At 41.4% G+C, this 23582-nt stretch overlaps 1 protein-coding gene across 2 annotated transcripts; it reads left to right on the top strand.

The window, feature by feature from the left end:
- Positions 1 to 6: 6 nt before the first annotated feature.
- Positions 7 to 23371, top strand: IQCB1 (IQ motif containing B1). 2 transcript variants are annotated; one of them, XM_009640869.2, is made up of 14 exons: positions 7 to 508; positions 1360 to 1522; positions 3164 to 3293; positions 5504 to 5597; positions 6669 to 6768; positions 7146 to 7318; positions 9924 to 10036; positions 11111 to 11220; positions 15742 to 15884; positions 16313 to 16461; positions 16934 to 17062; positions 17442 to 17598; positions 18726 to 18955; positions 22125 to 23371. In XM_009640869.2, exons 1-13 carry the CDS (start codon positions 391 to 393, stop codon positions 18953 to 18955), a joined length of 1809 nt encoding a protein of 602 aa, XP_009639164.1. In that variant the 5' UTR covers positions 7 to 390; the 3' UTR covers positions 22125 to 23371. The 2 variants fall into 2 exon arrangements, with proteins under 2 accessions (XP_009639164.1, XP_035752202.1); XM_035896309.1 differs by lacking the exon at positions 22125 to 23371 and adding an exon at positions 21841 to 22114.
- The last annotated feature ends 211 nt before the right edge of the window (positions 23372 to 23582 follow it).

Consider the following 23582-nt stretch of genomic DNA (forward strand, 5'->3'; position numbering starts at 1 on the left):
CGCCCTTCCGCGGCCCCTCTCCCCCTCCCCGCCGCCGCCCGCGGCTGAGGTGATGCTGTCGGCCCTCAGGGAGGCCTCCCAGGCTGCCCGCCCCGTGGGGCCTCTCTCGGGCTGCCCTGCTGGAGCCCTGCGGTGCCGGCAGAGCCAGTCCCGCTGCCCACGGCCTCGAGAGGCGACGTGAGGGAGCGTGGGTGGGGCTTCCTCCATGTTTGTTTCCTTCCTCAGGGGGAGACCCGCAGCCCGAGGCGCGGAGCGTCAGTTTCCAGCTGATGGTGCAGGAGCTGGAGGCTTGATGGAAGTATTTGCTTAAGGACCCCACGCTCGCACCGAAACCATTAAAAGGGGAAAGAGGCTCGAACCGATGGTATTGCGGGCCTCTCTCTGTTTCCTATGGCCAACGCGCCCAGCGCTGGGCTGGCAGCTGCGGACCCTCGGGTATTGGCCTTGGCTGCTCAGGTCACTGAGAGCAGAGAACAGGACATCCCTCTGCTACTTCTGAAGTTAAAGGGTAATTAATGCCATTTCTAAAATAAAAAGGATGAGGTAGTGAAGTATGGACAGTCCTTCTTCCTTCTGTCTCCTTAAATACAGAAGGTTTTTCTGAGTATTTCTGGCAGGGCTGGAAACTCTGTAGGATTAATAATACGGCTTTCCCTGAGAGTGGTGTTGAGTGGCATTTGGCTTGGCAACAACAAGGAGGAGGAGCTGGGGAGCAAAATGAGAGGAAGTCTTTTCTCCCTCTCAGCTGTCTCTGTAAGACCTGATGTGGGCAAGGATCTTCCACTTGGTCAAATAATTTCTCCCACTGCTTTTGGCAGAGAGCTGGAGTGGTCATCAGTATTCAGTTTTTAAGTCTTAACATAAAAATGCAATCGCAGGCGCCTGGGTGACTCCCCCTGTCTTTCCTTTTGCCACATAGCCACTGCTCGTAGAAACGGTAGAAACAAGTTAGGTCCTGTTCTAAATTGGGATGTAATTATAAGGAAGCTATATGTTGCACAGTGGTTGTGGTTTTATCTTGCCTAGGAAATTCATACAAATGGGCTATATGCCAGGTAAGGTATGTTTTACTACTACATGTGTAATGAGAAAATGGAAACCTAAGTTTAGCTATCTGTCCCAACTGTCATATAACCTAACAAATGGATTGTAGCTGTAGGAGTGAAAAGCGCTGACAAAATATTTTATGCTGTTGTTAGCGCTCTTAGAATTACCTTATTCCTGGCTCTGTGTACACATTTTCCTCTTATGCTTGGGGAAAAAGGAAAAAAAAAAAACCAAAAAAACCAAACAAACCAAAACCCTTGCACGTCAGCATCTTATGGTCCTCTTTGTCTTTTTCCTGCTTTCTTCCCACAGGAATTTTAAACAGTGCTTCGTTGGGATGTGAAGAAGCAAAAAAAATTAAGCAAGATATATACGATTATGATCTTACTCAGTACTGCATGTTGGTCCTTAGACAAGACCATTCTCGACTGCTTGGAGGCTGGGATACTGCTGCCCAGCTAGCAGAGATACTAAGGTAAAAAAAAAAAAAAGTACTAAGGAGTTTTCTTCTTGTTTTCTTTCTGGCCTTTCATCTTGCTCTTTTTCTTTTCAAGCTGTAATACGTTGGCTTCCATACAGAACAAGGCTTGTTGTTCGGAAAAGGCCAGGGTTAAAGTGCAGGGAGCAGTCAAGAGCAGAGGGGTCAGGCATAGCCTAATTGGTCCTGTTTAATTCATTCTCATTGTGTTTCATTGAGCTGGGTAAACTGTTTGGTGGGAACAGTTTTTGTGTTGGCTTTACCTTTTTTTGTGAACAGTACTCATCAGTGTCACGGTTCTTACCCAGTAATTGCTAATTTTGAATTGCGGCTATTTAAAAAAAAGTTTGTTTACTTAGATTTCATCTTGCAAAAATCTTCAGCCTGATTGACTCACAGCTTGGCTTGACTCTATTTAAATATCTATTTAATACATCTATTTTAAATATCTATTTACATTTTGAACTTAATAGAGGACAGTTCATACAGACTAAATAGCTTGATGTAGTGATACTGTGAGAATGGCATAATTAAACTTAGATCATAGCTAGTAAATAAAACTTTAAACTAAAATCCCCGGTGAGCCAATCTCAATCTTCAATGTCAAGAAAAATAATAAGTTTTAATTCTTCCCCAAGTTGTACTTGATTTTGGCTTAACTAGGCAGCAAAATTCTAAGGCATGAAGCAATTAGGCAACCATCTCTTATTTATGCCATATCTGCAGTATGAATTTTTAATGCCAGGAATTTCACTTAGAGATGCAAGATTTATCACCAGAGTTGTGTGACACTTAAATTATCCCCTATAAGCTATTTCAGTTTGCAGAGAAAAGTGAAATTTATTTTACCTATAAAAATGTCCTTTTGTAACTAGATGAATCTCAGCTTCATGCCTAGAATTTACTTTCCAAGGCCTTTGGTAAGCAAAGCTTTATGTGTGTGCATTCATAAAAAGCTAACAAAGCCTAGATAAGATGTCGGAAAGCAAAATTCATAAAAAGTTAGAAAGACTCTTTTGTTGCACTAGTATCGGTGTGGAATACAGAATTGAAAAACTTCCCGGTTGTAAAATGTGCAGTTTCTTGTAAAAAATCTTTCAGAAATGACTGACATGCTTGCGGTAAGTAAAATAAGAAAACTGAGATCTGAAGGACTGATTTCTAGTCCACATGTATTCCTCAGTTAGAGGAAAGTTGTAGACAGACCCGCTGAAGATTTTGTGGTAAGTTATACTTTTTTTTTATACATATGTTTGTTGCCTGATCTGCACACCCTTTATCAGGTTTCCTTTATCACTTTTTTGTCTACCTTTTTTTTTTTTTTTTTTTTTTTTTTTTTTCCCCCCTTTATGACCATCAGATCCCATGAAGCTAAAGGAGAAAGCACCCTGGATATGTTTTAAACTGAGACATAGTATAATAAGCAGTAATATACTTGCTGTTTCCAGCTTGCTAGTGATTCCTCTTCTTTTTGAGGAAACCTTGGGGCCAGTCACAGCAGTTAACTGTTGTTCAGTGTTGAATTGTCCCGTGCCAGTCAAGCATTTCTCCTCTCATGACGTGACATTCATTCAAAGCTGTTCAAACAGGCCCTCAACTATTCAGGTTGATTTTTTTTTTTTTCTTCCCCCATTTCAGTCATTGTTGTGTAGGACTAGAGGTGAAAGAAGATCCTGAGGAATTCTACAAGAAATTTCTTCCTTCAGCTATAGACAACCTGCTGTTTTTGGGAAGGCGCTTGCAAGCACGATTTATCCGAGCAATCAAGGTATTTAAATTTCATAGTTAAAAGAGCAGAGAACCTCTGTAAACTTTCCAAGGTTACGTATTGTATAAGTAGAATATTATTCTAGGGACACTGTATTATGAAAATTTATTTTTCCAGAAATTACAGTAATTTTTCTTATGCCTTGGAGCTTTGAAACTGAAATCTGTCATTGTGGAGCATTCAGTCCATTACATATGTAAAGTAGTTTGGCTACTACTTTTTGCAAGTTTTAAAGGCAGGGGAAAGGAATGCAATTATAGGTAGGATAGAAGAATTAGAGCAGCATGATAGAAAAAAATGCCTTACAAAAGGCAGCATCCCAGTCACGGTGGTGTCTTTTTAACTTTGCATATAATTAGTTCAGTCTTTGTAATGGCTCTGTTCCCACTGCTTTATTCAGCTTTACAAAAAAGGTTTAGGAACTTTTGAGACTTTAACTCAGATTTGTTGAAGTTTGTTTTGCCATACAGTTTCTGCTGCAAAATAGGCAAAATATTCTAAAAATGCTCACTGCTTCTGAACCTGTACGTTGGGAATCCAAAGGCAGAATTTGTAGAATTTGTAGATTTGAACGCTTCCTCACATTTCTCTCCCTCTTTGCAGAGAAGAAGGGTTTTGCCCAGCTAGGTTCCCTCATGCCTTTGCAATATTCTGAGTTCCAGAATCAGGAGGAAAAAAACCCCGACAAACAAAACCCATGAATAATTTAAATAACCAACCTCAAGGACTCTGATAGTTTCTTTTAATATCACCATTTCCCCTTAGTATCTCATTTCTTGATTCACTGGCTTCTTGCACTTAGACAAAGTTTTCCTATGGAGTATTGTGCTGGACACCATAAACAATCAATTCTCAGAAAGTATCAGTAGAGTAACGTATTTACTGTTAGTTCATGACTTTAGAAGTGCATTTAGTGCTTAAGAAGGAAGCTTCCTGAATGACATCCCAGGAGACTCGAGTCTCATCCGCAATATGTAATTTCCCCCACACTTTCTTATTATGTCTCAGCCTACATGCTACTTGAGTCATGCTTGTGGGCAAAGATTTCTTTTGAATGCAAATTCAGTCTACATTATAATTAGTACTTTGGCTTTTAAGCCTTGTGGTCTCAGAGGTGACTCGGCACCCAGACTTGGTGCTTGCTCAGTGGAACTTCGGAAATCCCACTCTACCAGTGGAGATTAGTAGTTTATTCTGCCCTCATTTGCTTTTTACACAAGTCTTTGAGGTCAGGAGGAGTACTGAAATAGCTTTCAGAAACTGACGTATTGCCAAAACACAGAATAGATAATATTACAACTTAATTTACTGCTGTGATTTTGTATCTCTCATTGTCAGTAAGAACCAAACACAAAGTTAAACCATGACTGATGGCTGGGATTTACAGTGCAGATCTAGGAATAAGACTTTCCAGACTTTCATTTGTGGAGGCTCAGTTAAGGTGGAGATGTTGGGCCAAGTGCTTTACAAGAACATTTGTCAGCAATGTAGTATTATCAAAAGCCCATGTGCTGTTCACACACCAAGACTTTTCCAGTGGCCTGTAGTTCACACCTGGAATTACAGGCTCTAGACTGCCTGTGTACGTGCATTCACATATTAAAACCTGGATTCTTCCTGGTCATTTTTTCCAGTCCAGTGTTATCACAGTGTTAGCACATAACATAGTCCGTTTGGCAAACTGGTCAAACTTCAGTTTAACAGTGGTTTGGTGTTTGTTCCCAGACCTCCAACTAGGAGGCGCTTCTGACGCCTCACCATGCCAGTTTTTAGGAACTTTTTCCATTTTAACTGTGTTCTTGGCCAGTTTGTACCCCTTTCCTATGCTTTAATCTTAAATAACATATTTCCCGCTTTGTGGATTAAATCGATGATGCATTTGTAGTGAGCCTTTATTTGTTGTCTTAGCCCTCCTATGCTATCCAATATTTTTAAGGGGTAAACAAGACTTCTCTCACCCTATTATGATGTTTTCAGGAATGGATGCTTTTTTTAGTATGCTCAGATTTTCTTGATTGATCTCTGGCCTTGAAGGACACACAGGTTATTTTTTTTGTTTCTGGTTCCTACAGTTTCACCAGCCTCATTTGGGAATTTGATGGAGTTTTGTTCTCCAAATCCCTGAAGCATACAAACTTTTCTGCTACATCAAGCTGAAGTCCTCAGTGAAAATACGTACACGTGCTTTTACCTACTTCTCTTTTGTTTAGGATGAAGAAAAACAAGATTTTTTACACTGGTTCCAAACAGTAACTGATGCCATCTGCTGGCTGTTCGGTGGGCATATTCAACTAGCAGCATGTGGTAAGGGAACAGTAAACCCATAAAACACCTGAAAAATTACTTATGGCAACTACAGGTATCAAGAATCACTCCTAAGCTAATCTCCACCTAGTTTTCTAAATTGGAGTAGATGTTAAATCAATCTCTTAAAGTAGTCCACTCAACAGAAACAGCAATAACAGCAGCAATAATAACATGGAAAAGATCCCCTAAAGGGAAATACTAAAGAGTTCCCCTTCTAGTCTTGCAGAGACAAACATTGTAAGTGTTTTCCTGTAATTTCCCATTGTAAATCTATACCTTAAAAAAATCAGTTTGGTTTTTTTTTTCTGAGATGATACAATTGATCTTTTTACCTTTGTGTGATTAATATACGCAGAAGTTTGACCAGAGTACGTTGCTGGCACTGAGAAGTGGATAGACTTGAAAACAGATTTCTGGAAAGTTTCCTGGTGTGGCAACAACTTCAAATGTCTAACAAATTTCACTATATGCTTCTGACCAAAGCAAGCTTTTAATTAAACCAATGCTAATCACACTGATTTTTAAAAAGCAGAATTTGGTTTTGTGTCTAATATAGAACAAAAACCTAAGGACCATAAGATGTGTAACTAACAACAAATGGCCAGAAAAATTACTAAATACATAGTTAGTGATACACTGGAATAAAAAAGATGTTTTAATGACATCAGTGGACTGGCATTAAATAAACCTGATGTAATAAACTGTCAGGATTGAAATCCTTTTCTAGATATTGTTGCCCTAGTGATAATTCCACTATTGTAATAAGAAACTGATACTAGTGTAACACAAAAGATTTTAAAGCTTTTATTCCATTGCAACACCAGTGCCTGAGGGATATCCAGAGGCAGAAAAACAGGGCTCAACATGTTTTTTGGATGTTGAAGTAGTTTACTTATTCCAGTAAGTTTCAGTGTAAAAATTATAAAAGAGGGAGTTTGTTCCAGAAACATTATCTGGTTTTACTTGCCATGGGGTTTGTTCCGTGATGAAGTTTATTTGTTTTATAGTATTTTCAAGTCTGTTTCTGATTGTGTGATTTCTTGTTTGCTTGTTTTTGTTTTTTTGCAGTACTGCAAAATGATCACTTCCTGCAGTTGTTAATAACAGATGATGTTGAAACAGCAATTATAATGATGTCTGTTTTACACAGTATTTTGAAGGTCAATAGGTTAGTTGGTTTTATATTGTTGTTTTTTCTGAATTTTAAATTTTGGTTCTTTACTGCTTGGTAAAATAGAACTTTTTCATATACAAGAATTGTTCTGTTGGGTTCTTTTCCCTAGTCTTTGTTGTAGGAATAGAAAAAAAATAGCTATTTTCTTTATCTTGTTGTTAAATTGAGGGAATGGGAATCAGTTGACTGAAACAGTAGTACTGCCTGGATCAGATTGCTGGTCCAGCTAGCTGGGTATGTTCGCTTGCTGAATGCCTGACATACCTAAAAATAAGTCACTGTTTAAAAGATCATAGTTTGTAATTAACACTTCAATTTTGTTCCCCCCTGCTTTTTTTTTTTTTTTTTTTTTTTTTTTGTTCTTTTTATAGTTCTGTTTTGCTTCAGGTTGACGAAGAGACCCTTCACTCTGTTTTGGATGAACTTGTTTATAAGCTTTCATCTACCACCAATCCTGTCATAGGAAATGCTGCTACAAAACTGCTGTTGTTGGTGGCAAAATTTTGCAAGCAGCTTGTGAAGTTACTCACAGCTCGCTACAAAGGTTTGTAAGCATGCATGGGACCAATCACCCAGCCTCCTCTTACATTCACTGCAAAAATACAAAGACAGAGGTTTCCTGTCCTTGTTCAATAACTGTCCAATACAGATGGAAACTGCAGTGCTGTGTTGGTGGGTTTGTTTTTTTTCCTTCTCTTCTGTTAATATTCATTGTACTTTAAGGTGCCATGCCCCTTTCTGTTCCCTAGATTTATTTTCTTCTGTATATTGAGGACTCTGCATGTGGCAACTTGTCTCCTAAAGCTTGTCACTTCCAACCTGATAGGCTTTTTTTCCATGTGGTGTTCTGTGTCTCTTTTCCTGTGCAGGTTGGATATTGAGAGATCCTGGTAGCAGGGTGCCTGCACTGCCACAGTAAGAGACAGGTGTCAGACATCTGCCGGTGTGCTAAGGCTCACTAATCCAGAAGCATGAAAGTTTTGCCTAAAGCCAGCTTCTGACCCTGGCTATTACGGGCCTGCTTATCTGATAGGTGCTGTTCTGTTACTGAGGACTGTCTTTTGATATCCAAGCGATTGGAATGAATTCTTTCCAAGAATTCATTAAATGAGTTTATCATTTTGTCTTGATGCCTTTAGATGGGGACGCTGAGTATGCACATAATTTGCTCTATGTTTTTCATTATTTAATGAGGTGTCCCATTTAATATTTCTGTCTCTAGCCTAGCAGGGAGCTCGAGTAAACACCTTTGTCCTCTGTCATGCCCATGGAGACTAAGAAAGAAGCTTTGATGCTTCCCAGGTCTTTTATATTCTGGATGTTACTGATGGTCAAAACTACTTGTGAGCAGCCTCAGTCCTTTGGGGACAAGGACAGTAAGAAATGGGTATGCTAGACAAAATGGTCCACTTCCCTTTTTTTAGGCTTGTGCTGACTACTTATTAGGCAGTACCAGCCAGATAAATTTCTGGACCAGATGGGCAGCTTTGCTACCCTTTTGCCTAAAGGACTGAGAGAAGAAGGCTTCCTTTTGGTAGAAATTAAGTATAACATGCCTAAGGTTGGTATCACATTGCAGAATCTTGTGAAGCTGCTGTGATGATCTGATCATCACAGCTGTAGAATGCTGGCTAGTCTGAAGAGGAGCAAGTCTCCATCAAAAGATTAGCTTTATTTGGCTCTAGAATCACAATATGCTACAATAATTTAGAGACACTTAATCTCTCTTCTGTACAGGTTTTTTTTTTTTTTTTTTAAGTTTGAGTCCTTATGTTAGTTTTTACTCGGGCTTTGGAATCCTTTAGAGAGTTGGAAGAGCAGCAGCAACAAAGCAAGTATTACAGCATTTCTGCCATCTGGCCATCTCGTTCAAGTAACTTGGCTTCTCAGTGGTTCAGAGCTATTGCCAGTATGAGGTACTTCAGCTTTCTGTCAGTAAAGGCAGCCTGCCGGAGGCGAGAATGTCACCTGAAGCTCACATCTCCAAGACTAGCACAGTTTTACATCAGGTTTCCAGGAGGGCCTGATCTTGTCTGCGTGGGCTGACATATCCAAGAGGCACACTGGGGGTACTCCCTGTCAGTAGCTGAAAAAGGTGCATATGGCTGTGGAGCCTGTACAGAAACTGGCAAATGGTTGTCAGACCCATAAGACTTTGGAGTGGGAGCTGCCTTGTGTAGCCAGGCTGCATGGTTTTGCAGAGCTCAGGCAGCCTTAGGACACCCACTGACTCTGTTTGGAGTCTCACCTGTCTCTCTCCTCAAGTGTTTTAACAGTCATCATCTTTCCAAAATGCTGCGTGTGTGATAGGACAGAGGGGCCATTTCTGTTTGCATGGAGGACTTTGTGTTCCATATCCAGATCTTATAAGTACATATGAGCGTTGGACCTGCCCAGTGTATGAATATGACTATGAACAATGGTTTGAAGATGGAAATGTTACTTGACTCTGCAGTTCTTCAGGAGGCTATCCAAACACGTGTCTACTTCCTGCCCTCCTTCCTTTTTTCTCCAACTCCCTGCAGACCTCTCAAGCTCTGGAATTTGTCTGATACAAACCTAAAAAAGCATGTGTTACTGTCTACTTGTGTCCTGTGCGCAGCACAAGGGGGTGTGTGTGTGGTGTGGGGGGAGCACAAGTGTGCTTTTTAGCTACTGCAAACCTAAAAAGCTATTTTGTCTCTGGGATTGGATGCCATGTGCTCACAGTTAGACTATGCTATACAGATAAGACATCAAAGAATTCCAGTTATAAATAAATGCATTTTTATTATGAAAAATATGAAAGCAGTGCTAATAAAACCTAGCACTTGCATGGTGCTTTGCATCCTTTTAGTGCCTTACAATGACTTACTGATAAGACAGTGGAAGTACATTGATAATTTAACTGCCAATTATATAGACACAACAGATAGTGACTTGGACATACAAAATTACAGTCAATGTATAATACTTCTCTGTGATGGTTGGAGCACCAGATATTCATTGATAATGTTCTGCATTGGAACTCAAAGATGATGGTGTTCAGCTCTAGTGTTCCTTTGTACATAGAATCAGATTCGATTTTTTGACTTGAAAATTGTTAGTTTGAAATCCTGAAAAGAAAAATTCACCTTAGCGGTATCACATGCTGCTTCTCTCTCTCTTAGGATTAAAAGGGCTTTTAAGTAAACAGTGGACTGGCAAAGGCTTTGACAGGGATCTCTTTCAACTTTTGGACCTGCTGGACTTGGAACAATCCAATGGAAAAGGAGAAATGCAGGTGCTGATGTTTAATGAGACTCTTGTGTGTGAAATCCCAGCTACATGCGATTTTTATATGTTTAGAACGGATTTACTGTATCACTTTGACACTTTTTAAAGCCTGTGGGTTTTTTTTTTCACTATATCAATGGATTTTTAAGTTTCCTGTTGATTAATTTTTTTCCCTCCATCACTTTTAAAGACATCAAGGAATTGTCCAGTGATTAAGGTATGGGACTGTGACTCAAGAGATTGACTGTCTGTTGCATGTTTGTTATAGATTTCTATACAACAATGGGGGGGGGGGAATAGTTTTCTAACTACAAACCAAAAATAGCTGTAACTGCTTTTCTCACATCAGCGTTACAAATTTAGATCTCTGAATTCTAGGCAGTATTCACATCGAATTAAGTCATATGGAGAAACCTTCTGGGCCGTGTTCCCAATGAAAGACAGGTGTTTTTTGTGAACTTCTTACCAAAATTTTACATGCAGGTTTCTCACAGACAATACTTTAAAGGAAATCAGAGTGATGTTTGTAGAGATCTGCTTTCATCCTCAACAGAGCAGGGTGTTCTGTGGCTTGCTTGTTTGTTTTTTAAATTCTATTTAAGCATAGAATTTTTTTTTCACATTTGTTGCATTTCAGTGACTTCTGATCATACAGCAAATGTAATGCTTTTCTGCTGCTAATTCTCCAAACTTACCTTTCTGACTTCTCTAGTGTAGGTAATTTGATTGAATTGCCATTTGAAATATCAAGTGCTTTAGGTGTTTTAAGTACAAATTTCTAATGTTGATGCAGCTAATGTATATTTTATATTTGTGCTGTAGATTCATTTGTGTGCCACAGAGAGCATGGATCCAGATGATCAGATTAGCTGCCTTTGGAGCAAGTACGGGTGGGGTGTCATGAGAATAACTGTTTTATAGGACCTTAAATTCCCCGAGCTGTTAACAAAGACTGAATTTTCATGCATCTGAAAACTGACATTTTTTAGCCAAATGTTGAGATTGTTCCAAATATGCAAGCAGTAATAAAGTGGTTTTATATGCAGGGAAAATATTCTACCAACTCTTTTATTCATTTCAGAGGCAGCATCAAGCAGCTTGTATAATCCAGGCTATGTGGAGGGGATTTCAGACAAGGAAAAGGCTGAAAAAACTACCCCAAGCAGTGACCACCTTACAGAGAAGCTTCAGGTAAATAGTGTGGCTTTGTAAAAAGTGCTAAAGAGAAGGCTCTAGTAAGAAGGTTTGGTTTGGTTTTTCTCTGATCAGAGTTGCAGGAAAAATTTAGGTCATCTAATCCAATCTCCTGATTGAAGTAGGGCCAGCCTCAAAATGGGATCACCAGCCACCGCTGACCATAAAAGCCCATTTCTGCAGCCCTTAGGCAAGGCTTTTCTTGCCTGAAATAGTTGTATAATCACACCTAAAATGTATCCAGTTCTGGAGGTCTCCAAGGATGGAGATCCCACCATCTCACTTGCTCCCTGTCCTGGTGCTGCATGACTTGCCTTGTGAAGAATTCTTCTATTACAGCCAGTGGGAATTCCCTTGTTGCAGCTCTTTACCACCACCTCTTGTCCTTTTTCTGTGCATGTCTAAGAGTCAGGCTTTGTCTTCCCTTCCTTTAGCCTAAACAGCCCCATCTCTTCGCCGGTCTTTGTATATCGTACATTCCATAGCCCTAATCGTCCCCATCTGAACAGTCTCTATCCCTTCAGTTTGTCAATATCTGTCTTCTACGGGGGCACCCAGCGGAGTGTGGACAATATTCCAGGTGTGTCCTCAAGAGTGATGAATAAAGCAAAATAATAATCTTCCTTGACCTGCTGCCTCTGCTTTTGCTAGCACAGCCCACAATGCAACTAGCCTTTGTTACTGCAAGGGCATGCTACTGGCTCGTGTTCAACTTGTCACCCACCAGGAACCCTGGGTCCTTTTCATTGCAGGTAGTCAGTACAGGTAGTCAGTGCCCAACCTGCCCTAGTTCATGAGGTTATTTTGTACCAGGTGTAGAACTTCCCATTTGAACTTCATGTGGTTTCTGTTGGCCCATTTGCTGTGTTTGTGGAGGTTCCTCTGAGTGTCAGCCCTGCCCTGCATGGGAGACTGTGATAACAGCCTTGATAAAGTCAAGGAAAATGACATCCACTGCTCTGCCCTCATTCACAGAGCCAGTCATCTCACCTCAGAAGGAAATCAGGCTGGTCAAACGTGATTTGCCTGTGATAAATCTATGCTGGCTATTCCCATTCACTTCCTGTCCTTCCTGGAAATAGTTTCCTTCAGGATTTGATCCCATATCCCAGGACATAGGTTTGGGCTGACTAAGAGTTTTTTCATCTTGAAGGTCCCCTTTTCCAGTCAGCTGTTGTTTCTGAAACATAAAGGTAATATAATGCCAATATGATCTGTTTCACTACAGATTCTTTTAGCAGAAACATCCAAACAGTGTGCTTTTCCAGCAGTACCAAACTGCCACTTCTAGTGCCAAAAGCTCCAACTGTCCCTTTCCCAGCTGCCAAACTTCTCCATGAAAAAACTTCCTTCTATGGTGCTTTTATGTGTTTTCAGTGTAGAAATTTATGGTGTATGAAAAGCTAAAAGTGTGGCACACTGTAGCATGGGATTGCACTGTAGCATGGGATTGCACTAAATAGCACTAGGAGATGATGTACTGGTGGTAGAACAGTTAACTGGTTCACAGTTAACTTGACACAAAATTCCATGGTAATTTGAACGTGGAGCAGTCGCGGAGTCTCCGATCTGCCATGCCAGAGTGCTACAGAGACTAGGGACCGTAGAGCTTGCTCAGTGTAGTGCTTGCAAGACCTTGTTCTTCATTAATATTTTAAATCTTTGACTCTCAGAAGTGGAGTCGCTTCAGTGACCTAGAAATTGAATCCTCTGATTTGGAGCACCACGGAAGAATGAATGAAGCTATGTAAATAATGCTTGTCTTACTTGAAGGAGGATTTCGGCAGCGATGTTAGCACATGTTAGGCTAACTCTTCTGAGAAATTTAGTGTGAATTTTACATAGGTTATGGGATCTAAATCAAGTTCAGACTCCACAGCAGGTTTTTTTCGACATTTTTTTTGCATATGTTGAACACTACCATGTCAAAACTAGATCTTAGAAATCAATTAATCAAATCACATTGCATCATGATCAAGGTGTCAGAAAGCAGACAGTTACGACTTGTCTTCTAGACTGGCATTGAGAAGATACTGGACTATCTAGGGTGTAATCTTTAAATTCTGGAAGATTGGCAGGGGAAGCAGTGTGTCAATTGAGAGCCAATTTGGCTGGAACACAAAAGAATTACATCCTTGTTGCTTCTTTCTACTCCACCTTTGAGCCACTATTTCTGCCCTGGTCAGGTGCCTTGCAAGCCAAAATCTTAGCCTAGAAAACTTGGATGATGGGCAAGACATAACATGGTAAAGCAGAAGGGAAAGGGTGGCAAGGCTATCAGCAATCAACAAGCTACTTGACTTTCTTGTGTCGTATTTTCAGAATTGTAAGCATTAGTGTGTACCTCTTAAGTAGTTTTTGAGTCATTTAGATGGACTTTGAATGTGTTTAATATAGAAGAATGAAAATGTATTCATATTCTTACAGTTGTGTGTTCATGACTCAGTCAGTCCTAGTGTACTGAGTACAATATAGTAACTGTACAGCTTTGGTCGGGTTTTTTTCTGTGTAGGTCAATGCCGCAGTTAGTCTTATGCTGAAAAATAGTGTTTGAAATACTATAAGCATGACTTTAGAAAAACTTTCAAGAGGACTATTGAATTTTTAACAGTCAGGGTTTGGTTATATTCACGGATTTATTTTAGAACAAGTGTGGCTAAACACTGCTGAGATTGAAACTCCAAACTTGGCTCACCTGCAGCTGCAGTGGAAGATCTTAAACTCTGCAAGTTACAAACTTCTGAAACTCTGTGGCTTCAGAAATGTCTCCTCAGTGAATATTAAAGCCTGTAATCTCTCCTTGAAGTTAGTTCACTGTTATATAGCTAATTGTAGAACTGTTAAGATAGCAGTAATTTGTATTAATCATGTGTCAAAAATCAAGCCATTTTATATATACATAAAGAGATGTTCAGAGGGAGTCTGATCTGTGCCATGAACTGCTGAAGGAAGCTTGAATCTTACTCTGTGTGTATTTTGTTTCTGTTCAGAGGTGTTTCCCTGTCACAGAGCGGTCTTGTGCAAACAAATATGTCTTAGCATTAGGAGGAACAGAGAATGAAGAACAACATGTGTTTTGCAGACTGCATGGGAAAGAATCAGTATCAAAGAAACATTTAAAATACCTGACAGGCACTATTGGTAGCTTCACAGATGCACAGCTGAGAAATTCATGAAACATTCTTGTAGTTTTCCACCTGGTGGAGCTGATAAAAATTTCTAGGGAAAATTATTAATAGTCTTATCAAGAAAATGTCACAAAAAGTTGTGTTTGGTCCTGTGACATCATTCCACTTAGAAGTATAATATGTGCCTGCCTGGATTAAAAATGCAAAGATTTACAGTTCTAATTTGTAGAAATGTGTGGGCTGAAAACCTCTAGTTTCCTTGAGACCATTCTGATGTAATTACATATATCATGACCTGTCTCTGTAGGTAGATGCGTGAGCACGCTTCAAGTCTGCATTACTGTCATAAAAGGATTATGGTTTCTCAGATCATGGTGGAGGCTGTTTTATCCATTAGGGCCAGATCTTTAAATCCAGAGCATCTCTTTTACAGAGTAGTTTCCATCCCATCTTTCTCCACCCAGTTATACAGACTGAGGATAAAGCATGGTTAGTGGAAAAATCACAAGTAACTCAATAGTACTGTGAGTCTAAAGGTATGTGACAAGCAGCAATACCAAAATTGCTGGATATTAGTTCCAGTCTACAGCCTTTTTCCCCTCTCTGTAACCCCTTATGCCTGTGCTCTGTCCATTTGTTCTCTTTCCTGGTTCTTTTATTGTCCCTGGAAAAATGCTAGAGGAGAGCAGAGTTCACAGCTGTGGGCCCAATAAGGGTACTCTGTTCCTGAGTGGGCAAGCGATTTTGTTGCAATAAGAGAGCAAAGGAGTCACATCATTACCTCATTGTGGGGTAAACCGTTAAGCTGCTAATGAGGTCAGGTCCATTGGGACGAGAAGGGGTAGTGAAGGGAAGGGGGAGTCCTAGCTCACAGCTCCTCATGCTTCACTTAGACCATGTCAAAGTGGTCTCAGTAATTATTAGTATCAATACATCAGTATATTTAGCATTCTATATTAGTCTCTATATTAATATGTTTGTGTATATATAATTGATATAGAGGCTATTATTAGCTTATACACTCCAGGGCCAGTTACAGACTTTTCAGTTGTCTGATCTGTGAAACATCTGCTGGGGGTTTCCAATGTCGAGCACAGTGGGGCAACATCCTAACATCAAATTACAACAACTATGACCAATCAGGAAGAGTTTGCAAGGAAATTCCTAGTGTTCTCTTAACAAAGTTTTGTGGCTATAGATAGTGTGTTAATTTGTTAGCTTACAGGTGATTTTATGTTGCTTGGTGTGGTCTTCCAGCTAACAGCTGGGACCGCAGATTATTTTGTGGATTTCCTCCCTTGATGCCGGACCTTTTAACATAAAGAGAGAGAGAGATGCTTTTAAGAAACTTACAACTTAAGCTAATTGCTAATGTATTTGTGTATTGCAGAGCTAAACGGGAACAGGAGCTGCAGCATTTAAAAAAACAGAAGGAAGATGAGGCTCTAAAACTGCAAATGCAACTTCAGAGACAGAGAGCCATGAGACTCTTCCATGAACGACAGCTGGCCTTACTGGAAATAATCCATGCCAGTATGATTTATATTAAACTATATCAGAAGATTAAACTGTCTGGGTCTCCTTAAGAACAGTTTCCCCAAATATATTTCCTAATCTTGCATGCCTGTTTGCACTGTAGTCTTACTGTCTCACCTCCTGACCCAATTATCTGACAGAGAACATGCTAATTCTACAAGGGCTCAGTAACTCCTGAGCAAGATCTGCTGCCTTCAAAATGGTGCAGGAGAAAGGGAGACACAGTTTTCTTGGGTTATAAAGTTCTGTTGCAGCTACAAGTCTCTGAGACATGGCCCACAGGTAGTGGACCTTGGATGAACAGGGTTTTTTAAATGATAGCACCCAAGGTTTTTTTGGTACTATCTAGTTTGAGGATTAACAATGCAAATTGTTAAGAGATCCCAACCCACAGTCTTATAACTTGATTTTTGTTACATTTGTAGGTCAGGTAAATAAGTACATGGAGGAAATGGAGGGGAAATCAGCATTAACTATCCAGAGATTCTGGAGAGGGTATAGAGCAAGAAGAAATTTTCATCAACAGCGACAATCTCTTAAGGAGTATAAAGCAGCTGTCATCATTCAGAGAGCAGTAAGTATATATACTTCGTTCTAGCTTTAGATACGACTCAGTGGATTATTGTGATGCCTCAGAAGGCATCAGGTTCTCAGATTCTCTTGCTGTCGATGTAGCTACAGTTTGTTAAAATATTATTTAGAGAATGATAGTCTAGAGCCACAAGTTGCTTAGACAGGCTAAACCTTGCATAGGTCACAAAGCCTGATACTGTCTTGTAACTAAAATCTTAAGAGCTGCTGCTTTGAAACCTAAGGTTGGAATTGCACCACACTAAAGATGAGTCACTAATTTATTATGAGTGTTCTTACTTACTATTTAGTATTCATGCTGACTGTTGTATGCTGTCTTTTTAGCATCATAGCTAAATTTATGCTTTAACAGATGCAGTACTGAAACATTTTTCTTGCATTGATTGTCTTCTCGCTTTGTTTGTAATCAAACTTCCTGTCTGTGATTGTCATATTCTCATATATTCTTTACAAAGGCTCTTAAATTCTTGGAAAAACGAAGGAGGAGGAGACCTCTCTCTCCTTGGATAGATCCCAAGGGACTGACTGATGAGCAGAGACTGGCTTTGCAGCAGAAGGTGGATGACTACATCAAATTGCATCCGGTCTGTTTCTTAGTCATTTCATAATTCACATTAATGATGCAACATAAAATAGTGTAGGGATGAAATATATTTGGCTTCACAAATTCTGATCAAGATAATCTATGTGAGGTATGCATATATTAACCCTGCTTATCTGAGAGCAAGGTACTAGGATATTGGGGATTTTAACCATTAATCTAATAAAAAGGGTCAAAGCAAACTGTAATTGGAAAATTTATATACTTGATGATGGATAGTTTTGAAGAGAGCGCAGAAGAAGCAAAATTATTAAGTTAAAAATTAAAAACAGCATTTGTATTACTTGTTTAGATGTCGTTCTGCCCCCAAAAGATTTAAAATAACCAGCTCCTAATGGTAATAAACTGTTACTTTCCTCCAGGCTTCCCAAATGTCAGAAGAAATGAGTAAAGAATTACATATGCAGGCCCAGGAAAAGCTGGCACAGTTCCTGTTGAGGAGCAGGCTGGATCAGAGAGCAGCGCAGCGGAGAGAGACGTTACTGGCTCAGGTCAACACCGATGTGGAGCTGCTAATGAGTATGTGACCGCTCTGGTCATAGTTTTGATTACCGTTTGGATTAAACTAATTTAGAGAGAAAATTAGAGGGAACAGTGTAAAGGCTCATTTCAGAACTGAAGTATCTTTCTTCCTTTGCCATATGCCTTATCTTGAGATTCAGGCTTTGTTAAAGATTATCCAGGTGTTGCTATAGGTTAAGTACATACACATGCTTTTCAAGGAGCAGCTGCTTATTCTGCTAGAAGTCTCTCTCTGATATATTCACAAGAAAAGCAAAGGCCCTGTAAAAGGCATTAAAATCTATAAAAAGGGGATCTCACATAAACTCTTCCTCTACATTTATTTTACTTTGGTCTGTTTTCTTGTGTTGTGAGATGCTGGTTGAAGCACTCTCGCCTCTTCCAGATGAAGAGGGAAATCTGAGCTATGAATTCTGAGTCATGTTTTCATTTTCTCTGGCCTGGCTTTGTTTGAAACAGAATTCACTATTGTGCTATCTTAATTCCAGGCAAGTAGCCTGGAGTGAAAGAATGAGAATAGCAAACTGCAGCCACCAGAGAGCACCCAAGCAGGACAAAATTCAGCAAGTTACTGAATTCCATTACTTAGTTTGTCACGTGCTCTGTGACTGCAGCTCATCGCTCCTTGACCAGGCAAATCAGCAACACACTCCTATACTGCGCTGTGTCCCCCAGGCAGGGAATGAATACGCAGTGCTGCTGCACCAGAGCAGTGGAAACACTACACTGATGTCACCCTGCACCAGGAGTGCTGATCCAGCAGTAGCAATCAGGAGAATCCTCTTTCTGTTAGGTCACAGTTTCCCAAGAAGTCATTTTGGCAGATGCCGCCACTGCACCTGAATGAAATAGTCCTGCTTTCCCCCTTTCTTCTCCCTCCTCCATTACGCTGTTGGTTTTTTGTTTGGTTTTTTTTTTGTTGTTTTTCAGATTTAGCCTTAAATTTGGATTGATTCTCCAATCAGGTTTATCATGCAGCCATAAAATTGTAATGCCAGGGAAAGGAGTGACCTAGGACAGTGGGAAGTGGGAGGGTAGCACTGCTCCTTTTTTTGTTTGAAATGCTTATAAAACAGCAGAATAAAAACATAAAATACAGAAAACTGTTGTCCTTGTTCTTACAGATGCTCCAGGGTTAGCAGAGACCACAGAAAAAGATCTTGATGTCTTTATGAGTCGCTCAATCCCTGTAGCTACCAAGGCAAGACAATCCCACAACACTATGCTGAAATACACTCGCTGGCCATGGTGGAAGAAGCTTGGAGATGAGTTTGTGGAGGATGATGTAATTCCTGATGATGTCCTAAATGCAGAACTGGGAACTCTATTTATTGGTGGAAGGAAATCCTTTTAGGTAACAGGCAGAACAATTTCTTACTTAACCAGACTCATACCTTGCGCTATGCATTCACTTGCGTGTTTTTGAGGAAGGAAAACATTTGAATTGTAAGACAAAGCACTGAAAAAGACCAAAGCCTTATTTTAGTGCATTTTACTTATTAAGAATCTCTTCCTGTACATCAACAGTTAGATCCTATTGATTGTGCTGTGGCAAATAAGATTTAAATACCATAGTTGTAAATGAAATTATTTTGTAATTTGTATCACTTCAAAAGTAAGTTCATAACCTTTGGCTTTTCAGTTCTTATTCACATTTGGATGCATAAAGAATCATGCCATTGTAAAAGCCTGGGCTTTTATAGCAATATAGCAAAGCATTTTATCAAGTGATATGCTTTGAGATAAAGATCGGTTCGGAACAAACCAAGACACAGATAAGAAGTCAGGCAAGCACTAGGCAGGCTGGGTGCTTAGGGCAGGGTGGAGCATCTAACTTCAGTCAGCATGGGCAAAGCGCGGCCTGAGGAACCTCCGCCAGCCTCCTGATGGCAACAAAGGAAAAAGCAAGGGGAGCAAAAAAAAATGCCAGTATTCTTGGATTATATGTGTTCTCCTTTAAAAGCACACAGTTCTTTCCACAGACAATGGAGTGCATTGTAACATGGGATTATAGCCTCGGTGTGACCACCTGGACCATCAGCTCTGTTGTCTTAAACCATGCAGATGCTGTTTAATCCAGAAAGGTCTCCAGCACAGGGCCTCTGCAGTCACTGTGACGCTCAAGGCTGCAGCTAGTGCTGTAGGTGTCTGCGCTATTTTTTAGGTGAGTGGCCCAGAGAGTCTTAAGAATTAGATCTTGCCTTCTGCAGAGGAGGAAAAATTGCAGTGATTTCTGCCAGTTGTATGTGGGCAGCAGTACTGGTTCAGCGTGTTTGTTTTCCATTCTCTCTAGAAGGTTTTGAGTTTTAATTTTAGTGGAAATTAATGGAAAACAAATAGAAATAGCGGGCAGAAGCCCAAGCCCATTCAGATGCAGCTGATACATTAAAATTAATAACTGGACAGTTGCCAAGAGGAAGAGCTGTGCTCTGTGTTTTTGTTTTTTTTTTTTTTTTTTTTAACAGAGCTGTGATTTGGAAGGCACTGAATTGGCTCTTGGTTCCTTTCTTAGAGAGTTAACTGGTGGAACAATCCCTTAGGTATTTGCCAGGGCACTTGCATGTGTCTGTGAATTACATGTTGTTCTGCACAGACCTGCTATTAGTTTTAGGCTGTGCCCGTAACAACACAGGTGCCCTACAAGCACCTGAGCAGAAGGGCTTGAGGGAAGTCCCTGAGTGCTCCAGGGGCTGGAAGCGACCCCCCAGCAGCTGCCAAGCTCCAGTGCAGGAAGAGGCCCAGCGTCTCTGGATGAGCTGCAGCAAACCGGCTGTTCCCTCGCAAATACGTGAGTCCTCTGTGCACATCATAGTCCCCTCAGCTGTGCAGCCACTGACCCAAACTATTTTGAGACAGCAGCCTCTGCTGCTATGTTTATTCCTAATCACCCTCATTATAACAGCCCTTTAGTGCAGTTCATAAAGGTGCTTTGCTTAATGTATTTGATGTAAAGAGATAAGCCCCCCTGGCCAGTGTTAAATAGGTGAATTATAGAGCCATCTTACCAAAAAGCCACTTATTGTAATGGTAATGGCCTCTGCCACTCACTGCCATTGGAGTGGATAATGAACTCCCCCTTTGGAATATGCAGTTTGCTGGATAATGGGGTTTTTTTTAAGTGAACAGAGAGCCTGGTGGAAGGTGCAGTCTTGCTGGAGGAATTCAAGTTGCTGGGTTGTTTATTACCAGCCCATCAGCGCAAATTCCCCTGCTCCACCACTGCTCTGGTAAATAAAAATGCCTCTTCTTTCTTTGTGCTTGTCCCCAGGAGATCTCTGTCATCTCCATTTTGCAGACCAAGGAAACTGGCAAGAGAGCCATGAGGGAACGTGCCTATGGCCACATATAACTGTATAACCTGTCACTTGTTCCCCTTGCTGTCCCAGGCAGATCAAGCCGGAAGGGAGGCACTGCAGCATGCTGGGGTGGAGCTGGGGGATGCTCTCAGATGCCCATCCCTGTGGCCATTCATCGCTTAGAGCCTGGGCCCAGCGAAAGAGATCCCTGAGCTCCCCCACTGCGCCCCTTTGCTCATGAGTGGGAGGGATTTGGTATAGCTGGGCTCATCCTCTTTTCAGATCCTCCTGCACTATGCGCAGGACATGTTGCTGGTGATTTATGTCACTGCAGCTCCTTCTGGGATAAAATACTCCTGCCTGGATAATGGGAACAGGCATAGACAGCTGAACAAAAGCCACCTCCAGCCTGCTACCAGGTGAATAGTCTTGTTTGGCTTATAATCTTTGGGTCATACGATCACCCAAAAAGGGACTGTAGGAGAGGCCATGAGCTGAGACAGGTCCAGTCCTGCTCCCACTTGTCTGCTTGCTGCAGATCACAGGCGTGCCCAGAAAGCTGGGAGCTGTTACTCGGGCATAAAGGTGTGGCACAGGTGGTCCAACCAGGTAGGAAAAGGGGCAGAATCTGGTTGTGCCCAGCAGGTCTGTGCTGTGCCGCTGCGGAGACTGGGCAGGCCTGCCCCGGCAGCCTGCAGACAGACCCTGCTCACCCCCAAGGACGGCGGGGATGCCCTCCCCAGCGGCAGAGCGGGGGGGCACGCTGTGGCGTAAGGAGGGGCAGAGGTGAAGCCTGAGCTGCGAAGGCAGCAGTGCTCAGGTCATTAAATATTGACGCTGTCTAAGCTGGCCTACGGGGGCGATTTAGCTGAATTGCAGGTTTCTGTTGCTGCGATAAATTGGACCAATTTGTCATGTGGTTTTGTTTCTTCCCTCCCGTAAGTAAAGCTATACAGGAGCGTTACTGCTATAGCTTCAGCGGCAGAGCACAATCTGGAAAACAAAATCCTCTGATGCATGTGAATAAAAAAGAAGGGACAGCGACTGTTCTTCTGCTGAAGGTGCCACCAGTCACAGAGCAGGAAGAAGGCAGCAAATGGAACAACAAAAAAAAAATCACTCAGACTTTTCAGAGCTAGAGACAAAGCAGTGTCCTCTGCTGGCTCCTGCAATTGAGGAAAATTCCTGTTTATGCAGACAGATTTTTTTTTTTTTTTTTTTTTTCAGCTTTAGCTGTAAGTGGACTCTGCAAACAACAGGACACTCAATCTCCAGCAGAGACACGCACTCGAGAGTACGCTGTGAAGTCCAAGGGCATCTCCTGGCCTTTCAGACTGGAGGTAACGGGAGCTCTGAGCTGAGGACGGGAGATAACCCCCACGCTATTTCACCTCTCACCTCCAAGTTTTCCACTGCCGATTTCCATGGGAGCAGAATCTGGTGCAAACATCTGCTCTCCACTGCAGAGCATCGCAGGCATCAAGTACAAGGAGAAATGAAAGCTTCCTCCAAGTAGTGGAGTCGGGGCTATTTATAAATTAGCATGCATCAGAAAAGCAGGCAGCACTTTGCAGGGGGAGCTGTAAAGATCATCGCAATCGGTCTCCAGGTTCTCCTTATCATCCTTCTTTATAGCACAGTAACAGCGGGTCATCCTCCAGGCATCCTGGTGTAGAGTGAAAAAATCTTTAATAAAGAGATGGTTTATTAAATGAGCGACAGATTCACCAAGGGGAACTAAAGGAGGGATGCTTCCCCTTCTCCCCTGCCCTCCCTGAAGGCAGGGCTGGCTTCCTTCTGGCTGCCGCCTTAGGGCAGGAGGGCAGAGCCTGGCAGGTGAGGACCCAGGTCAGGACACGAGGGCTCTGGCATTTTTTCGTAGCTCTGCCAGAGAACTCCTCTGTGACCTTGAGCACATGCTGCCTGTCTTTTCCTCTCTGGAATGAGGCTTACTGAGGAGGTCTCGTATGTTGCATTTGTAATTTGTTTTATGAGCCTTCAGTGGAGGATGCTGTCTGAGCCCAGTGCCGCTGAAATGGAGTTTGACAGGCCCCAGAAAGAAAAAAAAAAGTGTATAATCAGATGTTGGAACACACAGAAAGAGCGTGGGGTTGCTGTGCTATTAATTTCTCTCCAGATTCAGCCTTTCTCCACAGAATTTAGTTCTTTTCTATTTAATTACGTTCTCAAGCAGAAACAATATCTTTACCTATACTTGATCACTTAATAAAACCCATGGAAGCAAGCACCTCTCATCAGGGAAACTTCATTTAATCCATCTCACCGATCCAGAACCTGCCTGCTGGGAATGAGATGAACACAGATACATGCAAGATGACCCAACTCAATCTAGCCTTACACGGCAGAGCCGGTGAACTGCGAAGCTTAATCCGGGAAACAATCAAAGCACCCATTAAGTTTGCCAAGTCCTTACTGTCTGAAAGGGAAGAGGTGTTCAAGCTGGCGCTGCAACCCCTAAAGTGAATGGTGAATTAAAATAAAATAGTTGCAAATGCAGGACACAACTCAGTTCTATGCTTAGGAACAGGGAAAAATGGCGGCATTGCCATTGCCTTGGCTTTATTATTCCCCTGGTTCGAGTGAGGCTGCCTGTCACGTCTAAAAGCCTGTGAAGCTTGACCCAGGAGGATAGTCACGAAGCCACCAGAGCCATGCTTGCCTCAG

Source organism: Egretta garzetta, unplaced genomic scaffold, assembly GCF_000687185.1.
Source record: "Egretta garzetta isolate BGI_Z169 unplaced genomic scaffold, ASM68718v1 scaffold326, whole genome shotgun sequence".
NCBI lineage: Eukaryota > Metazoa > Chordata > Aves > Pelecaniformes > Ardeidae > Egretta > Egretta garzetta.